Source organism: Pogona vitticeps, chromosome 11 (assembly GCF_051106095.1).
Source record: "Pogona vitticeps strain Pit_001003342236 chromosome 11, PviZW2.1, whole genome shotgun sequence".
Lineage (NCBI taxonomy): Eukaryota > Metazoa > Chordata > Lepidosauria > Squamata > Agamidae > Pogona > Pogona vitticeps.
The window spans coordinates 14,114,099-14,138,129 of record NC_135793.1 but is presented as its reverse complement, the minus strand read 5'-3'; the positions used below and the strand labels follow the sequence as shown (position 1 = coordinate 14,138,129).

Below are 24,031 nucleotides of genomic sequence, written 5' to 3'. Positions count from 1 at the left end.
TGCTGAACTAACTATTTCATACTACTAGGTATGGTATGTGTTTTTCTCTCTCTTCCTTTATCACAGTTTGCATCCCAATTATCTTTACTAGCTTATTTTATTGCTGACTATTAGTTTCTGGGTTTTGACTGACTACTTTTTTTCTCCATTTTTTAAATGTTGGCCAGCTCAAACAACTGATGGAAATTTCTTATGATGATTTTGACAATTCTTTTAGGTCACCACTTGTGAAACTTAGTTTAACTTATTATGTAAATGTCTCATTTCTCTGCTTCATAGAAAGAGAGATGCCCGCCTAAAATATGTTGTTCTTCATTCTGATGCAGCTCTATGCCTAAATATTATTCAGCAAGGATCTGTATGAGAGAAATTGCATAAGGAAAAAGAAGACTAATAATATGGATGAAGACACTGGTCCTGCACAAAAGCTGGTGTTCAAATATGGAATTCAAATTTACCTCCAATAAAATCAAATTCCACATTTCAACACCAGCTTTCATGCACGACCAGTGTCTTCATCTATATTATTAGTCTTTTTTTAGCTTATGCAATTTCTCCCATACAGATCCTTGTTGAATAATATTTTCAGGATGTAACTGAAAATACATGTGTACAGTACATGCACACATGTTACCATGTCTGTACATTGTTTCTATGACAGTTGACAATTTATCAAAATTCTAGTATCTGAGTTTAAGTCATTATCATTTTCCTTCAGAATGCTCTACTTCAGTGGTCCCCAACTGTGGGCCTCCAGATGTTCTTGGACTTCAACTCCTAGAAATCCTGGCCAGCGGAGGTAGTGGTGAAGGCTTCTGGAAGTTGTAGTCCAAGAACATCTGGAGGCCCAAGGTTGGGAACCACTGCTCTAGTTAATCTCTTATGTGGAATAATACCTGGATAAAAACAAAAAAATGCCAAAACATAAAGATGGTGGAGACGTGTGATATGAAAACAACACTGGCTTTTTTAAAATGGTGAAATTGTCAAGGAAGTGTAAACTAATGGTGGGTGTTCCATTGCCATGTTTGCTCTTCTGAAGCATTTCGACTGAATTAATTTGAAGGAAATTTTGTGGATTGCTGGATATCCTAAATCGAAGTGGACAGTGTTCAGAGGGACATATGATGCTCAGGAGACTATGGAGGACTCCCATGTTCCTACCTCAGTCTGAGAAAATGGACAATTATCCGCCTTTCTTTTGGCCATTTTTGCCTCCAGTTCATTTTGGGTAATGGATTTACACAGAATGCAAGAACATTTTGCCCACTTCTACCTCAAATTGGATAATCAGATCTGGTAAAATATTGTTGGACATCTTCCTTTTAATGTCATTTCCCCATGCATTTTGGATACTGGCAGCTCATAGGCATATTTATTGATACTGGACATTGTGGAAATAGCATTTCCCACTGTTTCCAGAGCCTCCTAATAGCATCTGTTACTCTGAACATGCTTACATTTTGGTAAATTTTGGACAAGCATGGAGTTCTGGTGTGGTGTGGAAATAAAACAGGTACTGTAAATAAGCTAGACTGCAAAAGTCAATTGTCCAGCACATCTCCTTGTCCAGCAACCATCAGGTGGCTCTGGTGTAATTTATCACTAAAGTGTGCTGCTGCTTTATCACTACACTGTCAAACGTAGACATTTACCTGCTACATGGCAATGGCACAATGTTCTAGTTCAGAAAATCTCCATCAATTCCAAAATATTATCCCACAAACTGCCACTGTGGTTCACTTAATAGTGTTGTGTTACACATAGTTGTCAAGATATGTCTAACTGGTTGATTCAAGTTAATCCCAACCAGAGTCCCTTATCAATGGGACTTGCTTGCTTATTTAAAAAAGTCTCACTGATTCACCGGGTCTTGTTTAGTTGGAACTAAGAACTAGATTTCAGGCTTGAATTCTTCAGGCATAAAAAGCAATGTGTAAAATATAAATGATTTCTAAGACCCTTCTTTTCTTTCTCTTTTTTTAAGCGATCGAAGTGAACCTCCAGAAAGCGCTTGCTGAAGTATCTGAAACCTGCACACAAGAATGTCTCATTCTTGGCCATTCTGACAACTGCTGGATGCCTCCTTCGTTGACACAGTACCAGCAATCTAACCCTCCTTTGCCAGCCTTTGGTTTCCAGCAGGGATGGGGACGAGGAGCCATGCCAGAGGGAAGGCACACTCTTGGAAGGTCCCTTCCTAAGGATGATACTGACAAAGGTCAAGGGGGTCCTCGGCCTCAATTCTACAACACCTGTGAAAGACATTGTGCCACCGAAGAGCCTGTCAAAGTTATTCCCCTTGCAAACTTCATTCCTGCTCAGGCAAGACCCGTCTCCGGGAGCAACACCACTTTGATCCATGAGCACCAGTTATAAAAAGGCATATCTTGACAAATTAAGCTATTTCAGGCTTCAAAGTATGAGTGTACATAGTCACATCTTAACACAATTTTAAATTTATGCAAACCTCTTCAGGTTTGTAAATATTTATGTATATAGAATTCTGAATTAAAGCTGAGCAGTAGTGCCCTATGAATTAATGGCAATGCAGACTCAGTAACTAGTATGCAAAAAATACCCACCCACTAACAAAAGATTACAGACATTGTCATGGGAAAAAGTACAATTTGAAGAGAAGGGCTGTCTTCCTCCTTAGAACTGGATGAAATTCACACAGTGGCAGTAAAAGATAGGGGAACTTTCCAACTTTTTCTTTGCTTTCAGGTCATCTCTTTATCTTGGGCATGATAAAAACAGCATAATTGCCACTCACACTGAATTCTTCAAAAGATGATTTAACAAGAACAGTCTTTTGCCTCCATGACATTGGTGAGCCCCAATTTAATTAAAAAAAAAAAACAACCTCAGACCAGGTCATAGCATTTGTTTCCTTTTTTAAAATCTTATTTTAGAGATTGTATGTAGACGGAGTGAGGATTTAAAACTTATTTTTTCCCCATTTTCTTGATGTTATTGGGAAATTTGCCCCTTATAAGGGGGGGGGGAGGACTCAACAGCACTAGATTAGGGATTTTAGAGAGAGTTGTTTAAAGAATCCCTAACAACACTGACCTAGTCTGGATTACTTCCCTCCATACTCACTTTAGAATAAAAGGGAGGAAGCAACACTTAGTTACATGTTAAACATTTCATACAGCAGGCAATGTTATCCATAATCTCCTTAGTTATAAAGAATCTCTCCAAAATATGCCATCTTTCTTCCACATTCAGATTTTTTTCCCAGTTGCTAGTTCTTTCTGTCCTGCTGCATGAAATTTCATAAATTCTTCAAAAATTGAACTAAAATGTTGACCCAACTGCATTGCCTAAATTTTCAGCATACACAGTGGCACAATGCAAAGGTACTTTTTTTGGGGGGGGGGGAGAGATGATAAGAAATTCTTAGTACTAATATGGTTGAATATAAAGGAATTTGAACTCAAACTTTTAAAAGTCAACCCTTCAAGGCCCTAGTCACAAATGGATTATCTCATATTATTTCTCTCACATTTTACCCCCCCCCCAAAAAAAACCTCTTTTCATTCCAAATATGAAGACATTTATGAATTATGGAAAAAAATGAATTCATGATCTTGCACTTCTTTGTGCGAGACCCCAGTTTTCGATTATAGAAAAGAGCTTTATTTGCTCTGATTTGTGTAGAGCAAAGGAGAAAAGTAGAAAGGGGCAGATCTATTATGCTCATTTATACCTTTTTTGTCAAAATGAATAATTTGAATGTGTTAATATAGTTATTTTCTCTCTTTTCATATCTATACATAAAGACAGGTAGAGAGACAGACATCCAGAGTTGTGTCTGTGTGGAAAGACAGAGAATGATGGTTCTGTTTTTAGCAGAGCCACAGTAAGCATGAATATATGAGATGTTTGTCTCAAGCACCTGAATGGGAGAAAACAGATGCCTTACTATCCCAAGTATGGAGAAGAGCACATTTGCACAGCCCTATTCAGTAATTCCCTACTCAGATACTATGAAGCAGCAGCTGATCTCTGGCCTTTTAGTTGGTACTTTTGACAGCACTACCATGTGAGCAAGAATCCAATTTTCCCATTTATAGAAACAGCTGTGTAAAAACTGATGACAAAAGCAAATCTCTTAAGTGTGATGGGAACAACTAAGTGAAGTTCAAGTTGAATTTGAATTTAAAATCCAATATAATTTTAATTCAATTCAGTTTTAACAAATGAATACTAAGAACATATTGGGTTGTACAATTTTATGTTCTTGTCTCAGGTGCAAAATTAGAGATTTATGATTCTTTTTTTTTAGTCTGTACTTTTAGTCTTTAGGAGCTTGAAAAGAGCTCTCAATCACTTTTCCCCCTTTCACCACTCCAAGAAGCTGTGTTCTAAGGATGGCATCCTCAACATGATAATTGTCAATATATGTGCTCCAATTTAGTAGATTTCACCCTATAGCTTCATATGTAGCACACACTAAACTTATTAGGAAAAATGACTCCAAGTGCTTTGGCTCAGTATATTTGGAAGCAAATCACTAATATTAATCTCAAGAACGAGAAGTGGAAAACACATATTCACATTGTAATTATGATATTCCCCTTGTTATGCTATTCCATAGTAGCTTAAGGTGATGTACCGGGAAGATTAAACATTCATGACCAATCTCTATGTGCTAGCTTTCATATATAGCATAATGAATAAATTGTGAGTGAATTCTATGCCAGATACAAAGACATCTTTCTTAGATAAAACAGTCCTGGTCCTTTTACATTTTATTTCTTTGATTAATGAAATCTTGTTGGGGAGAAGAAAAGAATACATTAAATAGTTAACGACAAAAGAAAAGAATACGTTAAATAGTTGATGACAAAAAATCCTGCAAAATAATTCTATATAGGTTGATCAATGAAATTTAAAATTTTGTACTTTATTAATAGAGCGTTGTGTGTAGATTGCTGTAATATAAAAATGCTTGTAAATTTATAAAAATTCACATTGTCAAGGATTCCAATGAATGCTGAAAGGGCTCCGATCCCTATTTGACCAACGGATATAAATAGTTTTACATATTGTCATTCCCACTGACACATTTTGCTTTAATGTATAAAATAAAATAATAATAATGGTAATAGTAGGAGGAAAAGTTTCACTTCAAACTTTACAGTAGTATTTCCTTCATAAAGCCTCCAAGCTTAGTCTGTATCTAATCCTAGTTTTCAACAACAACAAAAGTTTTAGATAAGAAGTGGCACACTGGAATTCAGTTGCTTTAGATACTCACTGCTTATTGGAGCACAGCTAAAATTATGACAAGCTACTCAATATCAGTGATGTTCAGTGCTGGAAAATGTTTGATCCACAATCAAAATATATATTTTTGTCACCTAGTAGTGAGTATTGACAGCATATATGTACCCACCTACCTGCAGTTAACTGTTAAATATAATTAGGAAGGGAATTTTAGTGAATTTACCCAACTGTTACTGTGCGATGCTATTAACAAAAGTGTACCCATATCTTTTGGTGTTCCATCATTGGGCAGAAATCATGAGAAAGCTTCAGTTTAAAATGATTATTGTATGCATGTAAATGAATACAGCTAAAATGTGTATGTTTGAAAAAAATTGTAGAAATATTATTTTAGTTAAAGGGGAAATTGTTTAAAATGTGTGCATTGGGAAAATGTGTAATATGTTACCTTGCATTAGGAGATGTGCATACCAAAATGGGGAAGAATATATGCTTTAAATATAGCCCAATATAGACATTATGAGAATGTAGGTAGAATTTTGAGAAAAAGAAAGAAAATAAGACTTACAGATTTTTGCATTCCTATCTTTGATGCTTACCTTTGTTATTTAATATTTGTCATGTAAACAATTATTTATAGGGCCACCATATTTTAATTTATTAAAATCTCTGGTCAGAGACTGATTTGGGTAGATCTGAAACTTGCTTCTGATTCAGAATCATCTCTGGAATTCTGTAGTGACATTGTGTCCAGAGGTCAATAGCAGAGCATGCAGTTTAGCCAGAAGCAGTTCACTCTCAGGAATACTAAATTCTTCAATCTGGATTTCCAGTTTATAATTTCAGTGAGAAATGGATGACCGCTGTGTCCAGAGGTTACACTGTGCAAAGTGCCAACAAATAAAAATTTCTCACTGGGATGGAGATTTTTTTAAATTCCAGAATGGAATTTGTTTCCACATTAAATGGTGCAAGGCAGGGGAGGCCTTGTAATCATGCTCCTGAAGGCTTCCAGGACTAGATAGGCGGGATATAAATTAAATAAATAAATAAATAAATAAATTCACCCTTCTATTGCTGGAAAAATAGGGACTGTTTGAGAATTCAAGCCCAAGAGCCACATTTTGTCCACCCCTACTCTAGATTTTCAACATCCTAGTGATTTGGTAAACCTCATTTGGAAACCTACAGTTGAATCCAATGTTGCTTGTGACTTAGCAGTTGGTCTACATTAACTGCTCAGTTTAGCTCAGTTTAGTGCTAAAGGCTTGGTCCTATCCAAAATTCCCAGCAGAGATGTGTGCCATTGTTATTTAACAAAATCTGCACCGTTTATACAATGAAGCTGTCTCTTATTGTTAGAGAGGTGTGACAATATTCTTATTAAGTAATTATAATAAGTGATTGATATGCTCAAATAAAGATGTGCAGTCTGAGAACTTGATTAATAGATTCTAATTGTGCACAGTCCACTAGGCATACATTTAGGGGAGAACACTTCCTTCAGTGAAAGGCACTTTGGATCCAATCCAAAGAGGGCACCTGTACAAGTACCATTGATCAATAAATGGGAATTCTGCATGAGTAACGCACAGAACTCATGGCGAGGTTTTTTTTTCCTTTTTCCCAGACAAAGCCTGGACTCCATCAACCTTTGTTCGCTGGATGTATTTTTTTGACTATGCATACAATGTTTTTTGAATTAAAGATGACAGATCCTTAAATCATGAAAAATTATTGGTTTGAGAAAATGGTTTCAGAAACTAGCTTCCTTATATCCATTTGCATGGATGAAATATTCGACTATTTTTAACCCACCCATCAGAGTGAATCCAATAGCAAATTGAGAGTGCTGTCAGGAAAATCAATACCAAAAAATCATAGTTAATGTGTTGCGATGGCCATAGTTCCTGTTAGATCCTGCCAGAGTATATGAAAAGGAATTGTATGACCTTTTAAGCTATATATAGGAAAATGATACAAGCCTAAAATATCAAAATATATGTTTTAGCATTTTTATAACCAATTAAGCCCATTTATGCTATTCTTTTCTGCCAATAACCGGGACTCAAACCAACAGTGGTAAAATTCAATAAGGACAAGACTAAAACACAAATCAGGTTAAGAATTGAAAACAGGACCACCGAAATCACTCTCATCAGTTTAGCAGCTTAGAAAAACTGCAGCTTAATTGACAAAAGTCTATCTGAGAAAGATGTGGACTTTAAAAAAATTTTTTAGTACCAGTCAATAATTGTAACCTGTTCAAATACATGTCAAATTATGTCAAAAACACACAATAAAAGAACACAGAATTTTTTAAAAAACACAATGAATTAATAAACATATTTGAACAAGAAGACTCTTCATATTGAACAATTTGAGCAAATCCTAAGGTTTTTAGTCAGACAAACATTACATAACAAATCACTTGGAATTTTTGCAAGAGGGGACAAATTAAGTCATTCCTTATTGGTTCATAGAACTTGCAGTATTTATTTTCGATTTCGATACCTTTATTGGCATATGAGATTTATTTTATTTATTTATTTAATTTATATGCCGCCCACTCTACCCAGAGTGGAAGGACATGAGGCAAAAATTCAGGAGCTTCAACTATGCATGCATGCCTGCTGACCCATCTGTGCACATATGGCAGATAGCCTCTCAAATTATGGAGTTTAAGATACAGAGAACAGCAGCTGAGGACATCCTCTCTTGACAAGCATATTTGTGAGGATAGACCAAGAGGAAACTGCCAAAAATCTTAACACCTTAGCAGGATGGCATATTATTTTTTTGCTTAGCCATATATCATATGATATATCAAAATATTCTGGATCTAATATAGCTGTCTCATTTAAGCCCTTGTAAGTATGAATACAAATTTATTTACCATACATGTTATGTAGTGTTATTAATTTTTTCTTTGCATCCAGTGTTCTACCGGTGCAATGTTGAGTCCAAATTTAGACTGGTCAATTCAAGTGCTTGATTCTGCCTCCACCACTTTCCCCTGTGTAAATTTTAGAGTTGGATAGGCAGCAAAGTGGTTGGAACAAATTTAAAGGAATAACAGATATTTTGATTCTGTTCTGAACTATTAAAACAGACATGCCTGCCTACATGGTCATTCCTGCTCAAATTGTTCTACTGGAGACAGAAAACTATAAGAATTTCCTCTTTTTTCCCTCATTTTGAATTTTTGAAAAATTTTGCTGAGAAATATGTGATCACTGGTGAATGGTCTAAAAGAAAAGAAAAATTCTTAAAGAAAAAATAATGCCATTTGTAAAATTTTAAAACATATCTTCCTGGCATGGTGAAGACCACATTCTATACAAGTTTTCAAGGGGGTGTTGCATGATAATAAATTTCTGAGGAAATCATCACCAAAAAGGAAGACATCTGTTCCAAAGGTCACACACACACACACACACACCCTAGATAAAATCATTGTGTGTGTTTTCTTTGTTTATTTATTTATTTGTTTTTCCCCTGTGTGATGAGATCATCAAGCGAACATCCATGTCTTGATTGGTTCTTAATGGTAAAAATATGGGAAGAACTGTTATTTTCCCCCTTGATATATATTTTATACAAACTTTTAATAAACCTAGCCTATACATGGAGGTGTTAGTTTTTTCATTATATTTCAAATTTGATTTTGAAGCTGAAAAGCATTGCAAGAGATAAGCAATGAGACAGAAATAGAAAAAAAAATATTGTTGCTTCCTGTAATAAAAATGTTGTTTATTTGGCTTTTTCAGAAAACTTTCCAAAAATGTTTTTATACAACTATTTCATTTATTCTTACCACTCATTGGCTTCCTCTGCAAATAAACACAACAAATGTATTTATTACTTCAGAGGTTATTCCAGATAGGAAAAAATAGGAAAATAGGAATCTATTTTCAATATTTTAACACAGTATCCCAAGTTATGGTCTCTGTTAACACAAATGTGTGACTAATTTTAATTAACAAAGGAAAGTTTTCTCATTAACAATCTTTGTTTATTATGTATCTAGAAAGTTCTATGCACTGAAATTCATGGAATCTTTGCTTCATGTGCAAATCCAGTTCATTTCAAAACCTTTCACAGGAACTGTTCGCATCACATTGTACCCTGGGCTTCTTTAAAATGAAATGTTGGATTTGTGACAATAAATAGGTGGAAGGCAAAATTTACATTTCGTTAATCACAGGAAACAAACTGTGTGTATTAGCCCTAGTTATGAAAGATAAATGAAAGGAAAAAACTGTTGTAAATATCAGTATTAGAGTTTGTACTTCAGGGAGATATTTTCACTCTGTGATATATTACAGGATTTGAAAATGATTAAGTGTATTTGTACCGAAGCTGCCCTAATCCACTCTCTCGAAGTGTGCTGTTGGGCATCATATGCTGTTACGTCCAATAGCTTTGTAAGTCAAACCCACTGTAGTTCTCTTTCAGGTTATGTACAGCATGTTGTCATGTTAATTAAGATGCTTATTAATAAAATTAGAACCACAAAATTAAAAGGAAGTATTTTTTGTGGGGTTTACAATATACTATGTGTATTTGTTTATTTCAGTTAAAAGCAACATGCTTCCTTTTTCAGTAATGACCGAAACTAAGCCACATACCATGCAGTTATTTTTATAAGGTCCTGTTTTCTTTCTGCTTTTCCAAAAATGTACTTTAAGTCATATTGACAGGCACTTTTCAGGGCCTTATATGTCTTTTTAAAATCCTAAATGACAGGAGAATTGTTTCATCTTTTGTTATTTTCAAAGCGCAGAGTCAGCATTAGCCACATTTTTCTGCCCTCTCAATCCACTTTTTTGCCCCAGTGCACTAATTTGTTGTTGTTTAGTCATTTAGTCATGTCCGACTCTTCATTACCTCACGGACCAGAGCACGCCAGGCCCTCCTGTCTTCCACTGCCTCCCGGAGTCGGGTTAAATTCATGCTGGTATCTTCAGTGACACTGTCCAACCATCTTGTCCTCTGTCGTCCCCTTCTCCTCTTGCCTTCACACTTTCCCAACATCAGGGTCTTTTCCGGGGAGTCTTCTCTTCTCATGAGATGGCCAAAGTCTTGGAGCCTCAGCTTCAGGATCTGTCCTTCCAGTGAGCACTCAGGATTGATTTCCACTAATAGTACACACCAATTACTTTTTCAGAGCCCTTTCTTTTGCTATCTGCCACTGATGCAGACCAAGATGAATGCCAAAGATGACAGAAGGAATGGGCTAAGCTCTTTTGCTTTTGTTGCTACAACTCTTCCAGTGTTGTTGTTGTTTTTAGTCACAGCATTTCTAATTCACTTTTCAGCTGAAGTGGCTTACAAACCCAAGGCTTACACACTTCAGAAATGGCATAAAAGGAAAAGGAGGAGGAAAAGGGAAAAAATACACCATTTTGTTCCTCCCTGCCACATAGTTATTAAAACTTTAAAACAACAGCCCAAATTCAGCACCAGAAGCACAGTTGAATGTACAAGGGATGGAAACCAGACTGTCAATTCTAGTTTTGCTCACATTTCTTTTTTAATTTTTTTCCTAAATTTCAAGAATTTATTTTGAATAGAAAAGTTGATCAGCCTTCATAGTACCCTAGTACTATGTAATACAATAGTAATTATATTAATTGGGCACAATGTTGAATTTTCATGCTATTGTTTGTATTTGTAAGAAGTTTGATTCCATAATAGTCGTGTACATAATGTACACTGCATTGGGACGTACCTGATGTTTCATAAGATTAGAATCATTGCCTTAAATATACAGTAGTGCCTCGCTTAGCGATGTTAATTCATTCCGAAAAATCATTGCTAAGCGATTTCATCGCTAAGCGAAATGTGGTTTCCCATTGAAATGCATTGAAAACCGGATAATCCGTTCCAATAGGAACGAATTGCCGTCCTTAAGCGAAAATCGCCATAGGAAACATCGCTAAGCGAAACGCGGTTCCCCAACTGAAATGCATTGAAACCTATTCAATGCATCTCAATGGGGGAAAAATACAACAACAAATTAAAAAAGAGTCAGAACAAAGTCAAATTTGGTTAACAAAGGGTTTATTAAGTGCACTTTATGATTTCAAACAGTAAACTTTAACTTTATAAATAACAGAAAAACATTTAAAAAACAGCAAACATGAAGCTGTTTAAACCATCGTTAAGCAAAACAGGGGACTCAAAATTTAATTGCTATGTGAAGCATGGTCCCAACCATCACTAAGTGAAAATCGCCCATAGGGACCATCGCTAAGCGAAGCACAAAAATGCTCCAAAAAAGTCATCGCTAAGCGATCTCATCGCTAAACGGAGCGCCTGTTAAGCGAGGCACCACTGTATATATATATATATATGCATCACAATGTACCCTGGGCTTCTTTAAAATGTTGGATTTGTAACAATATATAAAATAATTGCCAAGAATCCCTGGGATTCAATGTTTCATTGCATCCAAATGCTTAAATGCAGTGTGTTGTAGTTACTGGCTCATGTGGTCCATTATTGAAGATATACTAAGCAATGTCTTCATCTGATTAGTTTTAGTTTTATCATTAACATAATATCTGAAGTGTAGCAGAGTGATTTTCAAACCCTAACCCTAACCACAACAAGCATTACATTTTAAAGAAATGTTGTAGATGTAGAGTTATTAATGTTATTACACTTCTGCCCCAAATTATTTTGCAATATGAAACTCTTCACACAATTCAGTTTCTGCACTTTGTTCCCTTCTCTATTGGCCGCCATTCATCATTAAAGGAATACAGTGGTGCCTCGCAAGACGAATGCCTTCTGGGACAAAAAAATTGCAAGACGAACAGGTCTTGTGAGTTTTTTGGTGCATCACAAGATGGGCTGTCTTGCAATCTTTTTCGTTTTGCAAAGCAAGTTTTCCCATAGGAATGCATTGAAATTTAATTAAAGCATTCCTATGGGGGGGGAAGTCAGAAAAAAGTCACTTACCTGATAGTAAGACTGAGTAAACTGAGCCCCAATCCTCCTTGGTAGCCTGGAAACAGCCGGACTCTAGTGCCAAACAGCTGACCGTTGGGAAGCAGCAAAGAGGCAGCAGCCATTTTGAGATGCGACTACATGGCTGCTACCTCTCAAAATGGTTGCCGCCTCTCCAAAATGGCTGCCACCTCTCTGCTGGTTCCCGATGGTCAGCTGTTTGGCACTAGAGTCTGGCTGTTCCCGGGCTACCAAGGAGGAGCGGGGCTTGTTCTACTCAGTCTTACTACCAGGTAAGTGACTTTTTTCTGACTTTTTTCTCATAGGAATGCATTAATTTAATTTCAATGCATTCCTATGGGAAAACTTGCTTCACAAAACGAAATTTTCACAAGACAGCATTAACCATGGGATGGATTAATTTCATCTTGCAAGGCACCACTGTATCCATTTCTCCCCTATACTGGCAGTGATTTAGGTATCTGTGTGTGGAATCAAAAGTTGAACATTTGAGTCACCACTATGATCCCTGCAAGCAGAACCCTGCTTGCGTGGCAAACTAAACAGGTAAACCACCTAATCTCTTCCAGGAAACCCCCCCCCCCCAATAAACCAGAATTGACTTGACATACAATGATTACTATTTTCCCCCTGATCTTTGTATTGGAGTGAGAATAATTTCAGTCGTATTTTAAATTTCACCATCAGTTTGTTTTATTGGCTTCCTTTCTGACTAAAGGTTGGCCAGTGGGGTTTGCAATGTGGGTTTATATGCCCAAATGAATACAGACATTCAAAAATCAAAGCCTCCATTGAGAGTTTTTTTGTATCTCCAGAATATCACTCCTCTCTCCCTTAAAAAAAACTCCTAATAAGAGGGTATTGTGCTGTCTCACTGCCACCTAGCAGAACCCTAATTGTACTAATCTTTAACTACCCAGACAATGCCTTCCAGATACCTTCTAACTGGGTGGTTCTGATTTCCCAGGACTTTCACACCTCTTCACTCGCCAATGTGTATGCCCACCAACTCCCATTTCCCTTGTCTTTTCCCACCTCATGCTTTCTTCCTTTCTGTGATAATTATGAATCCTGCCCTATAATTTCAAATTCCTGTCCTGTAAAGTTCATCATTGTTACTCACAAATCTGTTGAGGAGCTAGATGTTTTGATTCCATTCTTTTCCTCACAGTACCTGATCAATACCATGCTTTTAATTGACAGGAATCTCTGTTGGTATATAAATATTTTTAAAAAATAAAAGTGCATCATCATGTCAGATTGCCCAAACTGCTTCTACTACCACAAATAACATGCTGGTGAGTTTCCCGCATTTTGGGAAATTGCAGAGATCAGCAACTCACGCAGTATGCCCAAGGTTGTTGTTGTCAGCAAACACGGGTTCGAAAACACACGTGTAAGCCTGGACAGAGAGCAATCAGGAGTTTGCACATGCTAAAATGGGCTGAGTGAGTCCAAACTCAGCTAGCCATGCTACAACACTCCCTCTTACAAGTCTGCCCACATAAGAACACCCTTGTACTCTCAGATATTACTATGAAAAGGTCAAGCGGGCTTTGTAGTCCTTAGACTTAACTTGCACCACTGACAGGACTCCTAAAGTATGCTAGGCCGAGGCAGTACTCTCAGATGACCCTATGACAAGTGTACTGTTCAGGAAACCAATTGATTTTTATAATCTTTATTTTATTAAAGAATAAGCATGTTACTAGGTATCAAAGCCAAATTAAACCAAAGCAAATAAACTAGCATTGTGCTGGTTATTTACAAAGATGTAGTGAGGCAAAGAAAACACGAAAAATAGAAAAGTGTTCAAAAACCTTACAAGAACACAAAAAGCCATTAAAAAGAATAAAAACAGTTCCAGTCCAGTAATTCATTAGTAAAACAAAATAATCCAAGTAGGTTATAAAAAGGCTATAGTCCTCAGTGATCCTGTAGAACAAAAATCCTGTACTAAAAAGAAAAATTCAGTAAAAGTCCCATTGTCCTTAGAAAAGAAAAATCCAGTAAATGTACCATAGTCCTTACAAAATTAGTCCATATGGAGTATTCCAAGAAAAGAAGCCCATAAAGGGTATTCCCTAGGTAACAGTCCATATAAAATAGTCCATAAATCCAAATATGGGCTTTTTTATAGGAAAAAGCCCATAAATCCAAGGGTAATCCAGTATAGTAAAGGTTAGTCCCATGTGTCACGAATGAATGTAGAGTCGGTCTCGAAAGACAATGTCCATAGGCAAAAAGTTCCTTTTTCAAGAGTAACTGGCAAGGGCTTATTGCACCTTCCCACGATGTCATCCAATCAGAGTTCGTTACTAGGCAAACAGTCCTGTTGCACCACATGACTTCTTTCCCATCCACACCAGATGTTATTTGGGTTTACTGTGGTTTCACATAAAGTCACAACAATTCCCATCTAATCACACCGAGTCCTTTTCTCAGGCTATCAGAATAACATTCTCTCTGCTCATCTAGAAAACAACCTGTCGGCATAGCAAAGATACTTTATACAAAGAAACAAGATGGAACCTCTCTGGCTCATTTCTTAATTACAAAACCCCATATTCCTTACAAGGCTTTAACTCAAAAACCCATCTCATCACAGTTGTTTTTTTTTATTCGCCCTTCCCAATTTCTTTTCAGATTTTTCCCCCATTTCATTTTGATGGAGAGGGGAGCATCTTGTCCGTCTGGCCTGATGCTCATCAAGTGCTGCAGAGAAAAAAAAATCTACCTTTTAATTTTTCCGGAATGCTGGAAATTGCAACTTTGAAGCCCAAAATAAAAAAACAAACCCAAACAGGCTTTCATTTTCATGTTATATCAAAGGACTGGTATGTGCACTTTTAAGACTTTTGTAGAAAAATGAAACAGTCACACAATTCTTTCTGGAAATACCAGAATGTGCTCCACATTGGATTGGATTGCTTATTTTTATTAAGTTCTGTGCTGTCTCCCTTTTTCTAGCACTGTCAGACCTGTGCTACTCTCACCATGCCCCTTCTAAATTACAAAGTCTCTTTAAATCAAGAAATACACCTCCTTGCTTATTTTTAATGCTTTCTTTTAAAATAAATAAATACCAACTTGAGAGCAAAATAATACATTATTAATGTTGCATGTCATAAAATAATATAAATACTCCTTTTTGGCAAGCCTGATCCACTAATCAAGAATAAATGAATGTGTGTGAATTATTCAAAGCGTCTCAAGTACTGCAAATTGCACTCCAATTTAATATTGAGTTCTGTATTCTAAAATGTAACAAAAGGTGTCACTATATTATATTATACCAAGCTAATTCAACTCTTGAAGAAATAGACACGATAGCAAACTGGAAAGTTGGCTTATACACATCTGCTTTGGGGTATATTTTCTTCTCAATTATTTCAAGAGAGTCTGAGCCTCTAAATAACAGTCTCTAATCATGCATGTGTGGTCATTTTCCAATTATAAGAATGAAGCAACTGGATATTAGTATCTTCTCCAATCTCAGTAAATCTGGGTTCAATTAACTGTTCGGTTAAACTGTTCTTTAAAAAAATGAATTAGGGACATGCCTCTGTAGACATAGGGACAAAAAAAGAGCATGATTTCTAAGAAATCACTGATGTGGAATAATTTTTCCTTCATCAATTCAAGTCCTTGGGTGTGCATTAACCAAGAATTTACCAGAAAGTTCTGGGCTCAATAGTTTGTCTAGTCATGTTACTGATCTTCATGATATTATCCATAGGGTCTGTTCAGTTTTGTAAGAAGCTACTATATTCAGCAAGTTTTGGGAGATCTGTAAATAACTACATTTAAAATCACTACACATATACCTTCATCTATACATTTGCTAAACTAACGTTTTTCAGGATTTGACAATATGACACTGGAGAAGCGTGGAAACAGATTTTTTTTCAGCTGGGGGACGAATAACTGATGATGAGCAATGAATCTGTGAATCTTCTTTACCTACAAAAAATCCTCCCCAACTGAACCAAAAAGGGAATATAAACCACTTACAGGATATCCCCTATGTTAAACACCTTATGAGACTATAAATGCTGATGTGGAATAATATATTTCCAAAGCAAAATGTGCACAAAATGCAATTAAAAATGTACAACAGATAATTAATTGTGTGCTGGTTATAATATAAAGGGAGAATCAGTTACAACATTTTATAGCTATTCTTTGAACCATTGGATTGTCTAGGGCAAACTGGTTTTGACAGGGTCTTTGGGATATAAGGAGTCCTTCCTACATATTTGTAAAGTTTTTGTCCCTTTGATTGGGACCACAACATTTCTCTGCTCAATAATAAACCACCCTCATGGTAAAACCATCAACCTGTGACCTCAGGAGGCTATAAGGGAGCACTGTGGCATTGCTGCTGCACAAAATTTTGCTGCAGAGTGTGTAATAAGGGAGTCTTGATTGGAAAGAAGTAGCTTGATGTAAAATTCATCAGGTCTCCCTGGATATCTGAGAATAATTGGGCTCAAGAGGTTGGTGCGTAGATCTCTATAAAAAAGACAGTACAATAAAATAGTGGTTTCCAACCTTTTTAATGCCAGGGACCAGTTCTGTTGAAGACCATTCTTCCAAGGACTGGGGGGGCTGCCGCCACCTGTGTCCATGAATGGGGGGCATTGGGGCATCCATGTGTGGGGGTACTTGTTATGCAGTAGGCTGTTGGAGGAATTTCCAAGGCATTAGATATACCATGGAACACAGTGAAGACAGTCATCATCAAGTGGAGAAAATATGGCACAACAGTGACATTACCAAGAGCTGGATGTCCCTGCAAAAGTGATGAAAAGATTAGAAGAAAATTGGTCAGGGAGGCTGCCAAGAGGCTGTAGTGTTCAGCCCTGCCCTCACCTGTCTGTTACAGCTGAGCAGTCGAAAAGGAGCCGATGAGGGAACGGAAGGTGGTGCTAAAGGGGGAGGGGCTGGGATATAAAGGGGGTGTATGGAGTATGTGAGAGATCCGTGAGTCTGTGGGCTGTGAGCCAGAAAGTCAGTGAGAGTGGGGTTCTGTGTGTCAGTGAGTTCAGTGAGTGAGAGATATTGATAAGCAACTTGTGATTTACCTATTATATTTTACTGATGAAATAAACAAGTTTAAGTTTCAAAGTAACACTGGTCTCAGTGAATAATTGGTATTGAAATTGAATAATTGGTGGCAGCAACTGAGTGGAAGAGTGAGCACCTCCTGGAGGCCTGAGATAATAGAGGCTTCAGTGCGCTCGCAACAGAAGCCTACAGCAAAATTAAAGGAGCTGCTGGAATATCTGGCAAGTACTGGCTGTGTGGTACATGTGACAACAATCTCCTGTATTCTTCATATGCCTGGGCTATGGAGTAGAGTGGCAAGACGGAAGCCTTTTCTTATGAAGAAAAACATCCAAGCCCGGCTAAATTTTGCAATATCACATCTGAGGTCTCCCAGGAGCATGTGGGAAAAAGTGTTATGGTCTGATGAAACCAAGGTTGAACTTTTCGACCATAATTCCAAAAGATCTGTTTGGCGCAAAAACAACAGTGCACATCACCAAACAAACCACCATACCCATAGTGAAGCATGGTGGTGGCAGCATCATGCTTTGGGGCTATTTTTCTTCATCTGGGACAGGGACCTTAAATCAAGGTAGAGGGAACTATGAACAGTTCCAAATACCAGTCAATGTTGGCACAAAACCTTCAGGCTTCTGCTAGAAAGCTGAACATGAGGAAGAACTTCATCTTTCAGCATGACAACAACCCAAAGCATACATCCAAATCAACAAAGGAATGGCTTCACCAGAAGAAGATTAACATTTTGGAATGGCCCAGCCAGAGCCCAGACCTGAATCTGATTGAATATCTGTGGGGTGATCTGACGAGAGCTGTGCACAGGAGATGTCCTTGCTATCTGACAGATTTGGAGCGTTTTAGCAAAGAAGAGTGGGTAAATATTGCCAAGTCAAGATGTGCCATATTGATAGACTCAAACCCAAAAAGGCTGAGTGCTGTAATAAAATCAAAAGGTGCTTCGACAAAGTATTAGTTTAAGGGTGTGTACACATATGCAACCATATTATTTCAGTTTTTTATTTTTATTTCCCCCCCCACCTAAAAGATTTCAGTTTGTTGTTCAACTGAGCTGTACCGTTCATAGGTCTCATTAAAGGTGCAAAAATGGTTCTGAAATGGTTTACAGTGGTACCTCGACTTACGAACTTAATCCATATTGGAACGATGTTTGTACGTTGAAAAGTTTGTAAGTTGAAGTACCATTTCCCATTGATATGCATGGGAACGGAATTAATCCATTCTAGCATTTCAAAAGGCAAAAAAGCAGGGAAAAAGGGCTGGAAATTCAAATTTCCCACCCTTTCTCCATGCCTTTTTGGCTTCGGAGAACTCAAAGGGTTTCCTCCGATGTTGGGGGGAAAGCCCTTTGAGACCTCTGAAGGTGCTGATCGTGGCAGCGGGCACATCCAGGGAGGTCTCCCAGGGATTGCCCGCCACCATGGGAGACTTCCCTGGGGGTCCCCATCGCCACAATGGGTGCCTTCGGAGCTCCCGAAGGGCTTCCTCTGATGTTGGGCGGAAAGCCCTTTGAGAGCTCCAAAGGCAAAAAGGCAGGGAGAAAGGGCGGGAAATTTGAATTTTGCACCCTTTTCCCCTGCCTTTTTGGGTTTGGAGCTCTTAAAGGGCTTTCCCCCCGAGATCGGAGGAAGCCCTTTGAGAGCTCCGAAACCAAAAAGGCAGGGAGAAAGGGTGGGAAATTTAAATTTCCAGCCCTTTCTCTCTGCCTCTTTGGCTTCGGAGCTCTCAAAGGGCTCCCTTCGATGTCGGGGGAAAGCCCTTTGAGAGCTTTGAAGCCTCTGATCACAGCGTCGGGGATCCCCAGGGAGGTCTCCCAGGGCTTTCCCGCCACCATGGGAGACCTCCCTAGGGGTCCCCATTGCCGCAATCTGCACCTTCGGAGCTCTCAAAGGGCTTCCTCCAACATCGGGTGGAAAGCCGTTGGAGAGCTCCCAAGGCAAAAAGGCAGGGAGAAAGGGTGGGAATTTTAAAATGTTGGGCGGAAAGCCCTTTGAGACCTCTGAAGGTGCTGATTGTGGCAGTGGGGACTCCCAGGGAGGTCTCCCAGGGCTTGCCCTTTCTCCCTGCCATTTTGCAGGGATCCATTTACGAATGGCTCTGTTGGCAAAAAATGGCATTGACTTGCGAACGGTGCCTCAACCTCATTCGTAGGTTGAGCTCCGTTCGCAAGTCGATGCCAATTTTTGCCAGCAGAGCTGTTCATAAATCGAAAAGTCTGTATGTAGGGCTGTTCATAAGTCGAGGGTTGACTGTATCTTTGTTTCATTTTTTTTACATCACAAATGGGAGAAAAACACCCAAAAAAGCAAACAAACCCTGCAAGACCCATCAGAAATGGGAAAAAACCAAAAAACAAAGACTGCAAGACCCATCACAGCACAGAAACATAACTCCCCCAGCCAAAACCACGCTGCAAAACCCACCCAGAACAGGCAGTTTTTAAAAAGCAGAAAGCAGCACCTTACCAGTCAGTCCAAAACCTCCTCTGAATGTACAATCTCTAACCACTGGGGTGAAAGAGCTACAAAGAAGCAGCCTCTTCACCACAAATGGTTAGCAATTTGAGTTCCTCACCTTTTTCCATGTCTTTTTTTCCAACTGTATCTTGAAGCTCCAGTTTCATGTGAAAGCAAAAGTTTGTGGCTGGAGCTGATTGTAACTCAGTGGGACATTCATAAGTCAAGGCACCACTGTAGCAGTTTTATAATATCCAATAAAGGAAAATTATGCAAGTCATGTTGATAAGAATATGAGAGTCCTGACGAGTGTTGATCCCCTAGCAAAAGTGTTTGACTATAAGACCACCACTATACTATAAAGGTGTCATCAGTTCCAGTAGTACAATAAAATATTACGCCTACACGTATTGTCTTTAGCCACCAGCATGTACTTCCCTTCCCAGTTATCTAGAAGCAGTTTGGCTACTGATGGCAATAGCCACCTGAAAGTAGAGGCTGTAAGACCTATAACTAAAAGGTCTTTCTAAATCTGAAAATTCATCTCCATCAATAGTTCAAGAGAAAAGTGGGTTAAGAGCTCCTTACCTACTCGTGAGGATAGACTGGATTCTTCATGAATAAACTCCATGGTTCGTGGCCTGTTGCAGGATAGTCCCATGCTGAATTTTCCGCATATGTGTCCTTAGAGACATGATGGAGAGAAAGAGACAAAAGGTTGTAAAAACTTTATTGTGAAAGGGTCACAGAGGACAAAAGGACACTGTAGGAGTGCCTGAAGTGGGGGGAACTCTGGTTTGGGAAACTTTGGTAAAACATTAAAAACAGGAATCCTGGTTCTGTTAACCAAGAACAAAACTTGACCTTCTGGATGAATACCCTCCAACATGGCTTCTTCTATTATCATGCTAAGAATCCTCACTGCTACATTTGATACTGGTGGTACAAATCTAGACTTGGTACCTTCATCATAGAAAAGTTGTAATCTCAATTGTCTAATCAATTAAAAGAGATCCTATGAAAAGGATCAGAACTATGGTTGGAACAAACCCTGTTTTCAAAAGGTGTATCACATTTGTAGCACCCTAAATAAATTTACGAATGGGTCTTTCTTCTCCTTCCCCTTCACGGTGGAATATCCTGATCCTTATTCCTTTGGCTCTTCGTTTGTCACAGTTTAGATACTCTGCTAGAGATTTTTATCACTGAATGGGCATCTGAGCCGCTGGAGTCCAAATCTGATTGCGATCATCCAATATTGGACCGGGAAACCTCTCTTGAAGGGTTCCGAGACTTCTACTTATAAATATTGGTTAAATAATCTTTGGTGTTCCTCTTAAAACTTTTTGATCAAAAGTTCTCTATTCTTGATTTCCTGACATTTAAACAATCTGCTATCTGAGTCATCAGTGGATCTAGATTAAATGTGTCCCTTCCTTTCTCCTATAGCCACATCCAGTCAATGTCCTCCTTGGACACTGCTAGAATTATTAACATGAGGTCTATAGAAGACTTGTTCTAAATGTCAGTCAATCTGTAGTGAAACTCAGCATTATCTAGATACAATGCAGGTAAGCCATTCATAAGCCACTATTCTACTGGCTCTACAATAGTTAGTGAGACTACATTCAGCTTCATTCTTTTGTTTTTCAGGCCATCCAGCTCATGAGTGTAGCGGTCAAGTCAGATTCATTACTAATACTGATACCTGACGGCATTCCTGCCAATGTGGTGTTTTTAACTCCTTCATTATCTACGAAGCATCCTACAAAGTTTAACAAAAGGGGAGTGCAGAGTAAAACTAATACAAGTAAAAGGTATTCTCTACTTTCAGGTACAAATAAACTCACCATATGAGTTTATTACGACATGAAATGATGTTTCTAATGCGAATATGTGCACCGTAATGTCAATGTAACAACTTAATTGTATCTTCTATCACAAGGGCCAGGAGAGAAACTTCAGAATATAATAATGAGGATGTTTTTAATAATGATATTTCTTTACAGGATGACGACTCTGTAACAGTCCAATGTTTGTGCATATCGGATTTTTAGACAATAGTGAAGAATAGAGAAAAACAGTGAATTTTGTCAGTTGGTACTTACAAATAACTAGTGATGAGTCAGAACAATCTATTTAGAATATATTCAGGTCCAGAATTTGAAAATTTGATGGTGTCATGATAGACCACAGATAAATGATGTCCAAGCAGTATAATAAAACATGTGCATACAGATTGTCTGTAGCTTCCAGCATGTATTCCAGTTATCCAGAAACAGTTTGCTACTGATAGTGTAAGTCTACTTCCCAGAGACACCCATCAGACCTGTCTTTCCAAATCTGAAATTTCTTCATGAAGAGAAAAATGGTCCTTACTTAATCGTGAGTCTGATATTATTAATTCTAGAAACATTCAAGGAGGATGTTGACTAGATGTGGCTAGAGGAGAAATTAATGGAACCTTTGCATCTGGATAAACTGATGACTGCGAAAACAGATTGCTTGAACACAAATGCTGAAACCAACCTTAGAGAACTTACAATCAAGAAGTTTTAGACCAAAGATTATTCAGCCAACATTTATAAATCGATGCATATGTCTAGGAACCCTTCAAAACAGGTTTCATAGTCCAATATTGGATTGTCGCAATAGTATTTTGAATCAAGTGACTCGGACACCCATTCAGAGTTTAAATTCTCTAGCAGAGTATCTAAACTGTGACAAATGAAGAGCCAAAGGAATACAGATCAGGATTTTCCACCCCGCAGGTGAAGGAGAAAAGAGACCTATTTTTTAATTTATCCAGTAAGGCGCTACAATGTGGAGATTCTTTAGAAGAGAGGGTTTTGTTCGAACCCTTGTTCTGATCCTTTTCATACCAGCATTGATCTCTTTCAATTTAGCCAATTGAGATTACACCTTTTTTTCTGAAAATTTCGGCCTAAATCTAGATTTGTATCACCAGTGTCAAATGTACTAGTGACTATGTTGGAGAAATTAATTTTGAGAACTCAACATCTTGGAAGAACAATCAGGGTTAATTATTTCAATCCATTATTTCAATGGGGCAGAGAAGACAGCCCTCTAAAACTTATGAGAAATATATTTCACCAGTAGATAATGGTGATCTCAAATTCAGCGGATGTTCGTCGTTGTCGTCGTTTAGTCGTTTAGTTGTGTCCGGCTCTTCGTGACCCCATGGACCAGAGCACGCCATGCTCTCCTATCTTCCACTGCCTCCTGGAGTTGTGTCAAATTCATGTTGTTGCTTCGCAGACACTGTCCAGCCATCTCATCCTCTGTCGTCCCCTTCTCCTCTTGCTGTCACAATTTCCTAACATCAAGGTCTTTTCCAAGGAGTCTTCTCTTCTCATGAGATGGCCAAAGTACTGGAGCCTCAGCTTCAGGATCTGTCCTTCCAGTGAGCACTCAGGGTTGATTTTCTTTAGAATTGATAGGTGTGTTCTCCTTGAAGTCCAGGGGACTCTCAAGAGCCTCCTCAAGCACCACAATTCAAAGGCATCAATTCTTCGGCGGTCTACTTTCTTTATGGTCCAGCTCTCACTTCCATAGCTTTGACTATGCAGACTTTTGTTGGCAAGGTGATATCTCTGCTTTTTAAGATGCTGTCAAGGTTTGTCATCACTTTCCTCCCAAGAAGCAGGCGTCTTTTAATTTTGTGGCTGCTGTCTCCATCTACAGTGATCATGGAGCCCAAGAAAGTAAAATCCGTCACTGCCTCCATATCTTCCCCTTCAATTTCCCAGGAGGTGATGCGACCAGTGGCCATGATCTTAGTTTTTTTGATGTTTAGTTTCAGGCCCTTTATTGCACTCTCCTCTTTCACCCTCATTACAAGGTTCTTTAATTCCTCCTCACTTTCTGCCATCAGAGTGGTATCATCTGCATATCGGAGGCTGTTGATATTTCTTCCGGCAATCTTAATTCCAGTTTGGGATTCCTCCAGTCCAGCCTTCCGCATGATGTATTCTGCATATAAGTTGAATAAGCCGGGGGACAATATACAGCCTTGTCATACTCTTTCCCCAATTTTGAACCAATCAGTTGTTCTATATCAGTTCTAACTGTTCCTTCCTGTCCCACATATAGGTTTCTCAGGAGATAGATAAGGTGGTGAGGCACTCCCATTTCTTTAAGGACTTGCCATAGTTTGCTGTGGTCCACACAGTCAAAGGCTTTTGCATAGTCAATGAAGCAGAAGTAAATGTTTTTCTGGAACTCTCTGGCTTTCTCCATAATCCAGCACA

The 24,031-nt window shown here is 38.2% G+C and overlaps 2 protein-coding genes across 6 annotated transcripts in view; one reads left to right on the top strand and one right to left on the bottom strand.

Annotated features, from left to right (window-relative positions):
- LOC110082622 (protocadherin-11 X-linked) overlaps window positions 1–9,764 on the top strand; it is a 986,147-nt gene extending 976,383 nt beyond the window's left edge. For all 3 annotated transcript variants that reach the window (XM_020800277.3, XM_078380635.1, XM_078380634.1), the window contains one exon: window positions 1,988–9,764. In XM_020800277.3, coding sequence (XP_020655936.1) covers window positions 1,988–2,379 — 392 coding nt within the window. In that variant the 3' untranslated portion in view covers window positions 2,380–9,764. The remainder of the gene's footprint in view (window positions 1–1,987) is intronic.
- LOC140702313 (uncharacterized) overlaps window positions 1–24,031 on the bottom strand; it is a 470,248-nt gene that overhangs the window by 9,043 nt on the left and 437,174 nt on the right. For all 3 annotated transcript variants that reach the window (XR_013538729.1, XR_013538731.1, XR_013538730.1), the window contains one exon: window positions 20,349–20,444. The gene's annotated coding sequence lies outside the window, so the exon portion shown is untranslated. The remainder of the gene's footprint in view (window positions 1–20,348; window positions 20,445–24,031) is intronic.